Source organism: Branchiostoma belcheri, unplaced genomic scaffold (assembly GCF_001625305.1).
Source record: "Branchiostoma belcheri isolate BF01 breed outbred unplaced genomic scaffold, Haploidv18h27 scaffold55, whole genome shotgun sequence".
NCBI classification, from domain to species: Eukaryota; Metazoa; Chordata; class Leptocardii; order Amphioxiformes; family Branchiostomatidae; genus Branchiostoma; species Branchiostoma belcheri.
Genome location: NW_017804187.1, coordinates 185361 through 201358, shown reverse-complemented (window position 1 = coordinate 201358; position 15998 = coordinate 185361). Strand labels below are relative to the sequence as shown.

The 15998-nt window shown below is 42.6% G+C and overlaps 3 protein-coding genes across 4 annotated transcripts in view; 2 read left to right on the top strand and 1 right to left on the bottom strand.

Moving 5' to 3' along the window:
- LOC109481353 (thioredoxin domain-containing protein 15-like) overlaps positions 1-7632 on the top strand; it is an 11862-nt gene extending 4230 nt beyond the window's left edge. The window contains exons 3-6 of one of the 2 annotated variants that reach the window (XM_019783899.1): positions 4654-4817; positions 5214-5383; positions 6122-6252; positions 6944-7632. In XM_019783899.1, coding sequence (XP_019639458.1) covers positions 4654-4817; positions 5214-5383; positions 6122-6252; positions 6944-7155 — 677 coding nt within the window. In that variant the 3' untranslated portion in view covers positions 7156-7632. Of the gene's footprint in view, positions 1-4653; positions 4818-5213; positions 5384-6121; positions 6253-6748; positions 6919-6943 lie in introns of those variants that run through there. The other variant, XM_019783900.1, reaches the window with a different exon arrangement.
- Positions 7633-7769: 137 nt separating this feature from the next.
- LOC109481369 (elongation of very long chain fatty acids protein 6-like) lies at positions 7770-13907 on the bottom strand. Its single transcript, XM_019783923.1, has 2 exons — positions 13527-13907; positions 7770-12078 (listed from the first exon to the last, which is right to left on the bottom strand). The coding sequence occupies exons 1-2, from the start codon at positions 13799-13801 to the stop codon at positions 11433-11435; spliced, it is 921 nt and encodes a 306-aa protein (XP_019639482.1). The 5' UTR covers positions 13802-13907; the 3' UTR covers positions 7770-11432.
- A 1221-nt stretch (positions 13908-15128) lies between these two features.
- Positions 15129-15998, top strand: part of LOC109481280 (AP-1 complex-associated regulatory protein-like) — a 5137-nt gene continuing 4267 nt past the window's right edge. The window contains exon 1 of the mRNA XM_019783815.1: positions 15129-15134. Coding sequence (XP_019639374.1) covers positions 15129-15134 — 6 coding nt within the window. The remainder of the gene's footprint in view (positions 15135-15998) is intronic.

Below are 15998 nucleotides of genomic sequence, written 5' to 3'. Positions count from 1 at the left end.
GTGTGGAAGGGCAGTCTGGACATCCACTTGGCCAAACATGCCGACGAGAAACCCTACATGTGTGGGGAGTGTGGCTTCAGAACTGTGTATAAAGTCAGCCTGGCTAAGGTGATTTTAATGATGTCCTACAATATTTCTCTTTTTAAGGCATCATGTGTGTTGTTACTACATGTAATTCAATTTATGTTCACTGTAGCAAAATTTCACAGTGTCAGAAAAGTGGACATGTTCACGGAACTTAAGTTCTATACATGTATATATTCACGGTGGTGACAGGTGCAGGAAAAAGAAAGTCCAGAAGTGACAGTGAAAACAGTGAATATAAAAGTACATGTACTGTGAAAAAATCAGAAATTACAGTATTGTGCTATAGTTCATCAAATAGTACGTAATTCTAGGTTCATAATTCAGCCTATGGCTCCAATGTACTAGTACTTTTTTTAATAAACCATTCATTCCTTCCTTCCAGCACATGTCCACCCACACCCGGGACTACCCTCACAAGTGCACGTTGTGCAGCTACTCTTCGGTCCAGAAGAAAAACCTGGAGATCCACATGGCGAAACACATGGGCATCCCGATGGAGAAACGCTACGTTTGCAAGGACTGTGGTTTCCGTACCGCGTACCACTCTGGTCTCGCCAGGCATCTGAAGAGACACAAGGGGCTGAAGCCCTTCAAATGTAGCCAGTGTGACTTTGGTGCGATCGACCAGAAAACTCTGGACAGTCACGTGGCCAAGCACAAGGGAAAGGAGCCTTTTGTGTGCAACAAGTGTGGGTTTAGAACCATCAGCCGGTCTCACCTGTCTAAACATTATGTAACACATGCACCTGAAAATCCTGATCTGTAAAACATTATGTAACACACGCACCTGAAAATCCTGATGGTTGAAGCATAATACACAACACACAAACCTAAAAATTCAGAGTAAAGCATTACACAACTGCACCTGAATTTTTGGTTGAAAACCCAGAGTAAAAAACATAACACAATGCATGCACCTGAAAACCCACACTAAAACATTACAGAAAAAGTTTATGCAAAATCCTACCAGTCAGGTCTCTCAAGGCATCTAAAGAGACACAAGGGGCTCAAACCCTTCAAATGCACGCAGTGTGACTTTGGTGCGATCGACCAGAAAACTCTGGACAGTCACGTGGCCAAGCACAAGGGGAAGGAGCCTTTCGTGTGCAACAAGTGCGGGTTTAGAACCATCAGCAGGTCACATTTGTCTAAACATTATGTAACACACGCACCTGAAAATCCAGATCAGTAAAACATTACACAACACATGCACCTGAAAATCCAGACGGTTGAAGCATTACACAACACATGCACCTGAATTTTTGGGTGAAAACCCAGAGTAAAACATAACACAATACATGCACCTGAAAACCCACACTAAAACATTACAGAAAAAGTTTACTGAAAATCCAGATCAGTAAAACATTATGTAACACATGCACCTGAAAGTCCAGACATTTGAAACATTACACAACACACCTGCACCTGAAATTTTGACTGAAAACCGAGAGTAAAATACACAATGTATGCACCTGAAAATCCAGACAGTTGAAGCATTACACAACACATGCACCTGAATTTTGGGCGGAAAACCCAGAGTAAAGCATTACACAGAGAAAGTTGCAAGTTCTTTCCCATAGGCTACCTACACCAAGTAACATCTGTGTCCATAATATCACCAGGGTCCATGATATCGCCACCTTGAGAAATAGTGTGCTTAAAGATATTTTTACTGCAACATACTTTTGGTATGCACTCCTGCACACATCAAATGTACATACCTAGGGTATGTTGCAGTAAAAATATCTTAAAGCACACTGTTTCTCAAGGTGGCGATATTATGGACCCTGGTGGTATTATGGACACAGATGTTACATGTAGCATGAAAAGATAAAGGATGGACATTGGACAACAGGTAACAATACGGTATGTGACTACTAAGTACTCTAACTAAATTCTAACTTATTGTACAACACATGCAAACAACAGCCCACAGTAGAGTAAGCTGTCTGACTATAAATTATAATATTGTAATAATAATCATAATATAATTATAAATATTGTACAGTCCTGAAGTACTAATGTAGTCAATCAATGCATAGGTCCTTACGAAGATCTTCTAACCACTGTAAAAAAATGGAAACAGAATATGATTAGAAGGAGTATGACAACTGAAATATGCTCGAAGAAACAAATACAGTATATTGCCTTTATGTAGGCCTCGAAAAATATGTATATGCAAGCTATGTTGGTGGGCACAGAATAGTGGTATATACATAATGTTATACTCACTGAATGTTTTGTTTTTGTAAATAAACGTGTACTAAATGAATCATGTACTACAGTAATCCCCAGTATAGCACTATTGCAAAATGTTCAATACAATTCTGATGAAATATTAAAAGAAACTCTATCGCATGTGTGTTGTGTTGTTATGATTCTCAGTCTACATGTAACATCCGTGTCCATAATGTCGCCACCTTGAGAAACAGTGTGCTTAAAGATATTTTTACTGCAACATACCCTAGGTATGTACATTTGAGGTGTGCAGGAGTGCATACCAAAAGTTTTCAACCATACTGTAAATCGTACAAAACAGTTGCAAAATGAGCAAATATATACCGTAAGTTGCAAAAAGAATATTAAAAAATGATACCAATGTCGCAAAATGCCAAAATCAAACAAAAAAGACGAAATTGTAAAGAGAAATGAATTTAAAGAGTAGATTATTCACCAAACCATACACTGTGTCATTTTTTCGACCACGCAGATTTCATAATGAAAGCAACTTTTTTTTTTGCAAAACTTTTTTTTTATTCGCACGCGCGCATCAGTTTTGGGGTTCCCAGAGGATGTCATCCATATAATAAAATCAACATGGCCTAAGTCAAAACCCAAACCTCTGCTTGGAGAGTAAACAAATTCAGCCATTGATTGTTGTTGTTCGAACATCTCCGCCAGGGGGCGCATTGTCAGCTTAATCCAAGATGGCGGCCCTCACATATAAAAAGCAGTGTCAGCGATACAGAAACTATTTGGTAGTTTTCCTGGTGTTGTTTACGGCGAAAGGTAAGTTCTGCCGCCGGGGAAGGTTACGTGTATACAGGAGAAGCTACGGCATTCTTTGTTCAGGAAACACGACGTAAAGTCCTGCTAAAAACGCGTTTTCGTGGGGTGGGAGGGGGGGGGGCGTTACTTCTGTTTTTTTAATGCCCTTTTACCTTTTTTATGCCCTTTTGGCAGACGACAAGGCACTAAGAGTTATGTGCTTGTACCTAGAGAGACAAGTTGACTCTGAACTGAACCAAACTATATTGAATATTAAAAAAATTCTTGCACCACTCAGAATTTTTGGACATGAGTGAGTGAGTGAGTCACTCAGAAATATTATTTAGAAAGTATGGATCACACTAAAAAATTATGTTCAGAAACCATTGCCCTTATTAATGCCCCTATTGTCATAGCTGTAACAGCCAATACAGCTACTTAGTATGCAAAAAAAAATGTATCTCAAAGTTTATGTTATAAATATTTTCCATCCCTGTAGCTCAGCAGGTGTCAGGCGGTAACCAACACGAGTCGTTCTACAATGGGATGGAAGAACTCCAGTCTGACACAGACACCAGCAAACAGAGAGACAGTTCTGCAGATCTAGAAATCGACAGAACATCACTACACAGTTCTGCAGAACTAGACAGAACGCCGGCTTCTGGAGATGCAGAACCAAAGAGAACAGAAAACTCTGCACACACAGAAACAGACTCAAAGTACAACAGACAAGAAAGTTCTTCTCTCACAGAAGTGGACAAAACAGATAGTTCTTCAGTCGTAGAGTCAGAAAAACAGGACAGAACTGATACAGAATCGGACAGAACACTCGAGGGTTCTCTAGTAGCTACAGAATCTGACAGTGAAACAGGCTCTGCTGTAGAATCTGATACGACATTGCTGAAATCACAACATGAGGAATCAGACCTGACAGACAAAACGTCAGGATCTGCCACAGGTTTGGGCCCAGACGGGAAGCAGCTATCCTCCACACAGGTGGGATTGGAAGAAAAAACAGCTTCATCCGAGCAAGGGGGGGAATCGGACAAAACTTCGGAATCTCCGAATGCAGAGTCAGAACTAGGAACGGAAGCTTCGCTACCTACGAGTGTGGAGGAAAATCCGGATGGTGATCTGGGAAATGGCACCCTGGTTGCCCATGGCAACGCAACCCTGGTAACCGCCGGCAACACGACAGGTGATTTTGCCTTCATCTTAGTGGTTTTATGATATTATTAATCTCTGTTAACACTGATTTTTGAATGTTTTAACTGATGTATCCACTGTTGTGATAAGTTTTTGTGCTGTATTATAATATAAGGACAATGATGCAGACATATGTAGGATTTTATGCTAACTTTATCTATTTGTGTTTAGAGTTAGAACTTTAGATCCAACACAAGAAGTTTTCTCACCTACAGCTTTCGACCAGTCACTCTGGTCTTCCTCAGCAGACTGACCCAGTGAAGCTTGTCACATGGCTTCTTTATCTATTTGTAATAATGGGCGGCATGTTGTAAATACTCGACATGTGCACTTCACTGTGACATGCCAGTCCATTTTTAATATCTGACTCAGGTGAGAACAGCACAGGTGAGGCGTCAGACAGGGAGGATGATGGGAATGCCACAGGGTCGAAGGTCGGGCCGAAGAAGGTCAGCTGTGCGGCACGCGACCTTCCCAGTGGGGAGACCCCGTCTGTCAAGGTTGTAAACGGGACGGAACTCATTCACCAACTGAAGGTTTGTTTATGTTTTGTTTTCTTTAGCTGGGGTAGCCCTCTCAGTGATTAAACACTACTTTACAGCGGGCCCTGGACACAGAACACATTGAAAACTTACAAATAATGGAAGACAGTCCTTTTCTTCCAAATTGTTACAGTTTGTATCAATGTGGACAGGTGGTTTGATTAAAAGTTCAAAATTCATTGTTTAAAGGTACTAGCTTTAGTAACCCAGCCTGGTATGTTGACTTCATGGCTCCCATTGTAGCATTTGGGGTTATCATAAGATGCCTAGGCCTGTTTTTATTTTTTTGCCCTGTTCTGTTGCTTCATATTTTTTCTGAAAAAATCCGAGAACCGACAAATTAAATTGATGTGGCCTAAACATGATAGATGAAATCAAATCACAACCCAGGTGACGCAGACAGCTGCAGGAAACGTGACTGCGGAGGGAGACTGCGTGCTGGTGATGTTCTACGCGCCGTGGTGTCCGTTCTCTGCTGCGGCCGCGCCCGCGTACCATGCTGTGCCGCGGGCCTTCCCAGCGGTCACAGTGCTGGCCATAGACGCCGTCGCTAACAGCCAGTAAGTCGTGTTTTACTGCACTGTTCACCTCTACCAGGTTTCAGGATTTTCTAGAAAATTTCTACTCTTTCCAGCCGCCTCTGATCCCAAAGCCTGGTAGAGGCAAACAATTTACTGTATTGTTTGCCTCTACCAGGCTTCGGGAGGCGGCTGGAAAGAGTAGGAATTGGCCAAATAGAGAGATAACATTCCAGGGGAGTTGGTCTGCTGGAGAGTATATGTAGTTTGCCGTACTACTCTCCAGCGAACCAACTGCCTTGGCATGTTATCTCTCTATTTGGGTAATTACCTTTGCCAAGAAGATTATGTTTTCAGTAGCATTTGTCCATCTGTTTGTTTGTGAACAGCATAACTCAAGCTTTATATAAATAAGATAAAGAACAAAACAAACTGATGTGTCCCCATGGCAACCTTGTGTTGTTCCAGCCTGAACACGCGGTTCGGCACAGTTGCCGTCCCCAACATCATGCTGTTCTGTGCTTTTTGTGCATGAACCATCATGTCAACCAGTAAATATGGCAACACTGTTAAATCACTACTACATGTACTCTTCAAGCAGAGGTTGTGGGGGAATGATTGTTACCTTTTTATATGTGGCCGTTTTTTTTTGTCCTGACCTGTCAGTGGCTGCGGAGCTTCTCTGGCCAATGGATACTGCCTGGCCAATTTGATACTGTCTTTTTGCCACTGAGAGGGATCTGCTTGGAGATTAACTACATGTACTACTACTTCTTCCAGCCTGAACACGCGGTTCGGCACGGTTGCCGTCCCCAACATCATGCTGTTCTACAATGGCAAGGCCCTCTCCCGCTTCAACCAATCAGAGCGCAGCTTGGACCAGCTACGGATGTTCGTCAAGAACCACACAGGTGGGGGTGGTAATTAGTGGCAAAGTGTTCACACACTAGTATTACCTGTAATTATGTTTACCTTTGCGGAAGGAAAACACATTGTTTTTGCCCAGTTTCTCCTTCCGTTCCAAGCGCATAGGGGCAATGACCTGGACCAGGCATCTGTCACCATGGTAACTGGTGTTGGGTTACATTATGTTGCAATTTTATAGCAGGAGGGATTAAGACTCCTGTCAACATATATATGAATGTGTTTGAGCAAAAATTAACAGAGCAGACCATCTGTGAAGGTTCTAGTATGGAGCTGAAATTTTATTCTGGAACTATGTCTGAGGTTGCTAACCCTAACTTTTCCCCCAAGCCTTGAGAGAGACGCTTCAGTGCAGATCGAACCCCGGGACTTTACCGGCCCACTGCCGACCTCGCCGACCTCCGAGCCCGACTACTTCCTGTGGGTCTGCATGGGGGGATACTGTTCTACAGAAATAAACCATTCGTTCATTCATTTATCCAGGCCTTGAGGGAGACCCGACAGTGGAGATCCAGCCAGAGGACTTATATTTCCTTACCCGACCCGACGGTACATCAGCACGCAGACCGAGGGTGTACATGGGGGGGTCCTGGTGCCGGTACATCAGCATGCAGACTGAGGGTCTGCATGGGGGGGTTCTGGTGTATAAGTGACACATATTTCCTTCTTGTGTTCCAGGGCTTGAGGGAGACCCGACTGTTGAGATCCAGCCCGAGGACTTCGCCGGCCCGTTGCCGACGGCGCCGACCTCTGAACCCGACTACTTCCTGTGGGCATCCTGGGGCTTCCTCGTCAGCTTCGGGGTCATCGCCATGGCGAGGTCATCGCCCGGGAAACGGCTGCTCGTCAGGCTCGGCATCCTGGTGCCGGTACATCAACACGCAGACTGAGGGTGTACATGGGGGGATGAATATTGCACATTTAGTGCAGGAATACAAGGAAACCGACAACTAGGAAGACAGGGGGATGGGGGTGACCGTTGGTACCAAAATTTGTTGTTGCTGTCCTGAATGTTTTCATTTTTAAATCTGACAAAAATGGAACAAGAGAACCACGGAACCACACTGGTGTGGCTAAATGTTCTGCCAAAGGATCAGACTTGAAACACAAGACATAATTTGAGTAGATTAGACCACCAACCTTGCCCATAATCAACAAAATAAAATGAAATTTACAAAAGCTCAAATCTTTTCAAGGAGGTAGTTTTCCTGTACATGTTCATACGACTGTCTTTACCTCCTACGTACATATTTGTACTTGTCGTTGTGAACCGTTGTGGTGAAGCTAGTATTAAGTGCAATACTATGTGTTATGCATCCTTCTTAATTTTGACTTTATAATGTGCAATTAGTGTATACTCTTGTGTGTTCTTTTAAAGAAATGTACATTGATTTGCAATTCAGAGTCTTGTTGTTCACTGAAAGATTAATAAATAATTCTTGAGTCTTGGCTCACGGCCCTGTCGCTACAAGCCTTCCCAAAAATCACACAAACACACCTCACATCTGCTTAGCCAGATCAGTGCCGTTTATTCCATTGTCAGTATGTAGAGCAACACCATGCACAGTTTTCACTAGTCACTATATATATAAACTACACAGACATGCTTTAGTCATGGCTGGGAAGTTCCTGAGCGAAAAGCCTGCACAACAGTGAAACATAGGTAGAGTGGTCTCCTAGGTTACACAGTGGTTACCTAGGTTACACACAGTGGTTCCCTTGGTATGGGTAGACAAAATGGTTACCTTGGTTACACAGAGCGGTCTCCTAGGTTACAAAGAGCTGTCTCCTTGGTTACACAAAGTGGTTACCAAGGTTACACAGAGTGGTTCCCTGGGTTACAGAGTGGTTACCTAGGTTACACAGAGCAGTCTCCTAGGTTATATTGAGTGGTTCCCTAGGTTACACCGTTAGTGGTCTCAGAGATAGGGTTGCACACCTAGAGCGGTCTCCTTGGTTACACAGCTGAGCGGTCTCCTAGGTAACAGCCCAAGTTGTTGCCTAGGTTACGGATTGCACAGGCAGAGATTATCAGCAAATTTTGGAGGTTTCCTGAATTTCACACTGGTCACTTCAAACTTCTAAAGCAACATATCAAATTTCAAGACCACCATCTCATAAGCCTAACTTTACTTCATACAGATCAAATTTCATTTCTGTTTTTGCATGTAGAGATATATTCGCGGAAAATCCTGAATTTCTTTTTGAAGTTGAAGTAACCAGTGTTGAATTGCAGTCAGTCTGTTGCACAATTATTAAAGAAACATTGTCACTATTTCAGCATTACATCATGATTGTTCACTATTAGCAGTTACCATGGATACAGTCTATTTTACATACAATTCTTCGTTTGGAGATGTTTTTGCTTCCTGCATCACTTAGAATTTTTCTCCAATAATTCTTACCATTGGTTTAGCCTGAATTAGTTTCTGAGCGGCTGGAGTTACGATTAGTCAATTTCAAGTTGAATCCACAGAAACTTTGCCTGTTCTCTTTGTGATCTCAAGTCTAAGTCGATTTTTTATGAATACAGGTTTGTTTTGTGATACATATATTAAGTGTTTCAAATCTATTGAAGGTAAAAACTAAGAACATTTTTTGGGCACCAGGCAAAAGTTCCATGGACTCAACAATTCTGCAACCAAGAAATACCAGATCAGGAGTTACAGTCCTTCTTACACTAATTGTGGACATCAATACAAATCTCACCGTGCCATCTCATGTATCATTACTACATGCTCATACTAGTTTAAAAATTACAAGTTATTCTTGCATTCTACATTGCATAATTGTAGCGGTTTGTGTAGCACTTTAAACAGCAGTTTTTTGTACAAAGGCAGTGGTTTCTTCTTCAATTCTTTTACTGGAATGGGAAAAAGAAAACAAGCAAACCCAACAAAACTTAAAACAACACCAGACACGACACATGACAAACTTTGGATGTCCATCCATTGTACAAAATTAACACAAAATTCCATGTCATGTATAAATGAAACAAACAAAACAAACATTTTGACACCAATTAGAAAAAATAATCATTTGGAATGAAATAATCTCAAAGACAAAAATATCCCATCATGCATTGCACCTGAAAGACAGTGAGGTCAAAGTGCAATTGACCTGTTAGGTGATGTAGTGAGCACCCATCATACTCATAGATTAGTTCCTTAAAGTGATCTTAAATTACCAGTATTTACAAGTTAGGACGTAGTTAATCTTTTTAGAAGTTATCAGAGGAGGCAGAAACACTTTCTGCAGTTCTGCCCTTGTGTGCCCCCCTCCCCAACATGGCCTCCCGTTCCGAACACGGTCCTGGCACCTCTGCTGTATGATATCCCAGCAGTCATTGGTACAGCAGGACGCGTGTGCCCCCCTCCCCAACATGGCCTCCCCTGTTCCGAACATGGTCCTGACACCTCTGCTGTACGACATCCCAGCAGTCATTGGTACAGCAGGACGCGTGTGCCCCCCTCCCCAACATGGCTACTACATCATTAGTGGTCTCAAGGTCAAGGACATACAGGAACGTCCTTAGTGAGTGTACACTGGTGGTTCACCTAGGCAAGGTAATTCTATCACACCCAGGCCAGTCCACAGTAACAAAACACCCTTGACCTTTGCCCTGGTCACTGATTTTTGCTGCTGATGCAGATTTTATGGGGCTGGACTTTCTCCGACCTTTGTGTCTGACCTGGAGGTCGGCCGGATCCCTGCTGCGTGCAGATGTGCACGTCTCCTACATTCCTTGACCTTTCTGTTTGACCTTTGACCAGACATGCACGTGTACCACAGGCCACACCAACTCAACTTGCCGGTTTTCGGATGTAAAGAAAAAATTTGGTGAGCTGGAAGATACTAACATTCTCTGATAGCAAAGCACAGTTTCAAGGCATGAATACAGTCATACTCCAGCTTTCCTCTCTTTTTTTCATCCAGCTGACTTTTTACTTTGTCCGAGAACCAAGTAATTAAATTGGTGCAGCCTCGCCTAACATTAGTCACAATGTCATAAATACAGTTTAGCCAAGTACATCAGAACATGCATATATCAACAGCATATACATGTGTGTTGGACACCTCCCTTATTATATTAGCTGCATATATTCCCTGCAATATTCATTATTACATTACAGTTAAAAAAGGTGCCACAATATTTATGTACACGGCACACCTTTGGATTAATCTGGTTCTGCAACAATTTCCATGTATACAGTAGTTATAGCAGGTGACTCTACTACAATATTTGTGTATACGGTGTTCATAAAAGCCTTTGCCAGTCTCCATGCATACAGTACTACCAGAGGTCATTGTCCTCTTTCCATCTCTCAAGATTTTTGTTACCATGGTAACATATATATCAGGCTTCCAGTCAGCCGCCAATCATAATGACTCTGACCAATCACGTTTCACCAAACAAAATGATTGACAGGATGCCTGAAGTAGTGGGCAGTTTATCTATTATTAGATAGAGAGTGGACCATGGAGTGGACTTTGGTTCTTGACCAGGGCGGTTAGATGACCTGAAATATCGTCATCTGCATTGCAGCTGCACAGAACAGCGAACCTTTGGACCGTGTCACCTTACGTAACGTAAGGCTGGGCACAGTCCAACATCTTACCTGGCCACAACATCTTATTTTTTGGTTTCTAGGATTCAAACACACATCTGCATTCTGCATTTTAATTTTCGCAGAGAGATTTACAATATTGCAGAAGAAAAATCTTACAATCTGCAAATTGAAGGTTGTAGTATGGAGGCTTGTGTATTTGCAGAAAGTGTTTCCAAATTGCAGGACAAAATTTTGACTCGTCTGAATAGAAGGGGGGTGTTGGATGACGGGGAGTTCTTACACATGATTATCTGGTTAATAAGAATATTCTCCTTACAGCCAGAGTAAGAGAAGAGGGACCATAGAACCCTTAATTAGCTTGTTAATTTGCTAATTAATATTGTCATTAGGTGCACATTGTTGCACTTTTGAGCTTGATCACGCCACCATTTTCCACACAGTAATTCAGAGTTAGGACTTCTTTGACACAAATAATTCAATAAATTAATTAATTACCTAATTAATTGACACACAGACAAACGAACGTGAACTACCGTGTGGTTAAATGGCTACCCAGAAGAACGACCAAATTTAACACAAAGTTTTTACACTAGAAGTTAATCCCGCTTGATCCCGTTAGTTTTCCACGCTCCGTGCTCCTGTTTCCCCGCATGGATGCCGTTTTCCTTCCCGGTGAGATGTTTGAGTCCGTTCTGGTGCGGCTGGACGGGCGGTTTCGCAGGCGGTTTGCGCATGTACGCGTCGTAGAAGAAGTGCGCGAAGAGCAGGAAGTAGGAGAAGTACATGATGGAGGACCAGACGATGTTGTCGTAGGTCGAGTCGCAGGCGTCCCCGCTCTCCAGCGCCGCATATGTCGTGTAGTTCACGACGCAGCCCATGACCATCTGCGTGGTCTGCGCGATCGTGATCACCATCGCGTACGAGCGCGGCACGCGGTACCCCGCGGCGCGGATGGCGTAGTACGTGTACATGAGCGCGTGGACCGTGAAGTTCATGCAGTAGAACCAGCGCCCGGCGGCGAGCGTGTCCTTGTAGCTGTACCAGGCGTACAGCAGGACCGTGATGTGGTGGTACCAGTGAAGGAAGATCAGCTTCTGCTTGCGGAGAACGATGAATGCCGTGTCGCCGAGCTCGGGCAGCTTGCTGTAGGTGAAGTAGAACGCCCAGAAGTCCAGGACGGGCTCGTGGTAGAACCGAGAGTCGCACACCGAGAACTGGAACCCGCGAACCTTCAGGATGAACCTGGGAAACACAACAATAGGGAAAAGTGGTTAGAATGTTGAAACAAACAGGAGCTGCGAGTAGAAACAGGAAAACCCCTGACTCCCGGGATGTCGGGAATCGAACCCGCGAACCTTCAGGATGAACCTGGGAAAAACGGCAGGGGAAATGGTTAGAATTTTACAGATAGACCAAATTTCTGATGTCTCCCTGGAACCTGCGAACTTTTACCAGTAATATGAACCTGGAAACATGGCAGGGAAAGAAGGGTTAGAATTTAAGAATGGTGCAGAATAGGAATACTACTGGTACTGATATGCCAAATTTCTGATGATGTCTATCTGAAATCTGCTTACTTTTAATATGAACCTAGAAACATGGCAGGGAAAAACTGGTTAGAACAGTACAGAATACTGCAAATACAGACAGATCAATCCTAACCTTCTTGTTCAATCAGGCTTCAAGATACCACCTGCATGTGTAGGTTAGTGCTGGTCAAACTGGAGCTGTGCAGGCATTTTTTTAATGATGAGAAATACCTGCATAGCCCCAATACTAAATTACCAACTGAACTATAACATAAGTTTGCAATAACAAAATGTGAGGGGTCTAGGCAAAATTGGTATAAATCAAAAATAAATATGGTTTACAAGACTGTATGTAATAGCATATAAAGCAAAGCTAGCCAATTCTGAATAACGTACTATCATAATCACAGGTGGTTGGTTACTACTTGTTTGCTACCCTGATTGTTGCCACCTGTAAAATTTAAATTAAAGACTAAACTAGTTTCTATTATATAAAGCAGAATCACAGTTTTACAGCTGACCTTTGACCAAGTGACCCTAACATCCTGTAGGACATTTTTGAGCCATGCCCATATTAGGTCATATCAGAAACACTTGTTACTTTCTGTCCAATGGAATCATCAGGTTTTCATAAAGATCAGAAGTTGTAGGTTTACTTTATTGAACAATATTAAGAAAATGCGGTATAAATGAGTGAAAACTGTGACATATAAATTGTCAATCATGGTTTTACAAAATTATGATCTACTACGTGTAAATTATGTAAGGGAGTTGTTAGCATTTGATGTTGATTTTTGATGAAAAAAAATCTTATTTCCGCTGTCAAATGTTCCGATGAAGCGAATCCGACCAGACAGTCGGTTGGGGAGAATGAAATCTCCCCTAATGTCATATTGGCCAGAGAAAATCAATAAGACAGCTGCAATTATACCGCAGTTATGCTCTTACAAATCAATATGCTCAGATATTGCGTTATAAAAATGATTGATAACTACAGCATGGAACTATAACTATAACCTGACAAGGTTGTTAGTTTTGTTTAAGGTGATTTTTGATTATTTTGCCGGTGTGGCATGCCGCCCCCCTCCCCACCCTAACCGGTAATATATGCAGCACATGTCGGGTAGTGTCTGGTAGGCCGGGCGCCCTTCCGGTACTTACCACAAGTCGTACGCGCTTCTCAGAGCGCCCAGAGTCGAGAAGACGGCCAGAGCGCTACTCCAGACCGTCAGGGGCAACCTCAGATCAAACTTCTCCCGATTCTGCATGAAATATCTGCCGCCGAACACCAGAACCACGTACAAAATGGCGTAGGAGAAGGCAGCGGTCCAGTTTTCGCCCATCCACTGTAGAGCCGCCTTTTCGTTAAAATCTTTCTCAAACGGTAGCTGGTACTCGAAAGGGTAGGCGATTATATCTGAGCCGTTGTCAGCCATGTTGGGGCGTCTGTCGGCGCGTATCTAAGGGTATATAACCGCGTATATGAACGGAAGGAAGCGATGACCGTATGTACAGTATACTGCACACGCCCAGGTTACCACGAGCCGGTAGTAACAAATTTCACGTCAGACTAGTCCACTCAAATTTACGGGGATTCACTCATAAAAACTCCATCTATAAACATGATAGATAGCAAAGATAGTTCATAACATTACTTTATATTTAATATCTAATTAAGATAAATACATTTTGTTACTATATTAGGTGATTCATTTGATTATTTGCAAAATATACAAATTCAAAATCAGAATAAGGGAATCAAATACCCCCGTATCTGATGTCAGAATGTGAGAGTCCCCTCCCGCCTGATCAGACGTCATTCAAATGAACGACACTGATTGGCTGACACAGTGGCAATTAGACGGCCCAGCAACCAATGACAGAGTAGCTGGAAGTCGGCCAGGGTTTGGCGCCAAAAATCTACTCTTCAAGCAGAGGTTGTGGGGGAATGATCGTTAGCTTCTTTATATATGGCCGTTTTTTTTTGTCACTACCCCCACCACCCGTCGGTGGCCGGGGACCTTCTCTGTCTACTGTCTTGCCACCGAAAGGGATCTGCTTGGATATTACCAAAAACCCTGAATGACATGGCTGTATTCCCCACAGTAGACAGTTTGTTGATTTCCACGGCCATGGAATTAGTGTAAAACCCCACGACTGTAAAGGGATTTTTTCTGAGTGTTTATTCAGGCCCAACACTTACATATGAGGAGGCCTTTCTCTAAAAGTCAAACTTCTCTTCGAGGACCATCCAGTTCACAAAAGAAAAAAAAAAAAACTGTCAACCTAGGAGCAATCAGCTTATAGTATTGCGTATGACTTCATAAGGGTCTCGTTTGATATGAAAGTTAAACGTTTACATTTTACAGCATCTGAAATTGAATGTTTTGTCGCAGATTGTGGATAGAGGTTTGGAGCATAAGTTTAGGATCGTTTAGGATGACTTGCCAACGGTTTGTAAGTGCGCAGCATGTCTTTATCATTACATCCGCTAGGGGCGCTGCTGCACGGTCTGCACGATACGAGCAAACAGGTGCGCCGAAACCGCAACCAACCGACGCAAAAATGAAACACTACAATATATTTTTGAGGACTCTTTATGAGATACAAATTTAAAACAGAGTTGAGTATAATATATTATTTATCGTTTATGGCATATTTGTCATGATATTTTTGCGATATGAAGTTTAAGTAGTAATTTTGCAGGCAGGTTTTATTGGCGTTCTGCTGCGGTGGACCTGACACGTCATATGACCACCCATCATGGCGGTAAGGTGAAGATATCAACAGGTTCTTCCGCCGTCGTTTCCGCACTTTTACCTGTCGTAAGACTTCCTCACGACACCGCCCGACGGCGTCCGGATTGTAGGGGGGACGGGGAAGGGTTGTGCGACGGTCGGCAGCCATGGGGAGCTGTCTGGGCAAGCTATTCGACAAGAAAATTCAAGTCAGGTGAGCCGACCTAACGTTACCTACCTGAGTTTATTTATTTTGTAACATAAATGTTTGAACGTGATTACATTATGCGAAACTGAAATGTCCAGAGGAAACGGTACAAGGAAAAACGCCATTCGTTTGTCTGCAAGATTCAGTGGGCAAATTTTCTTGTACGTTGTTCCTGGTTTGTTGTTGGCTAACCTGCTGTAACTTTACCTGCACACCTGTAACGTAAGTTACCTGGGTCATACCTGTAACATAAGCACAACTGTGTCTGGGGACTATTGGGGAACTCACCTTAGACAAAAAACTGTTCAACATAATCATAGTTATTAAAAAAAACGGCTTTTGTCAGGTAAAAATGTTTTGTTTTCGAGTTTGTGCAATGATTGTTACTATACACACATGTTTTTATAACTTACAATGTACGGATGTAGATATATATATATAACGTTATATATATATATATATATATAACCAGCAAGGACATTAAAAATCAAATCGATCAATAAACTGTCCTTGATAGTATACTAGTAAACATCAGGTTTGCAATTGATGTGGCCCAGGTGCTGTCGTATCTAGGTTATCAAGTAAAGAGCCCCAAATTCCCTTCTACTAGTATATTTGGATCGTAACATTTAGTAATGACAATATAATTTTCATTCGTTGATATTCTGTTGCTTTTCTTTTTTCAGA

What these genes read in the sequence shown, in the direction of transcription:
- LOC109481369 (XM_019783923.1), bottom strand. Translation starts at nt 13,801, where the DNA reads ATGGCTGACAACGGCTCAGATATAATCGCCTACCCTTTCGAGTACCAG. An exon ending in AGAAGCGCGTACGACTTGTG is followed by an intron (nt 12,079 to 13,526) that starts GTAAGTACCGGA and finishes TGTGTTTCCCAG; the next exon opens with GTTCATCCTGAAGGTTCGCG.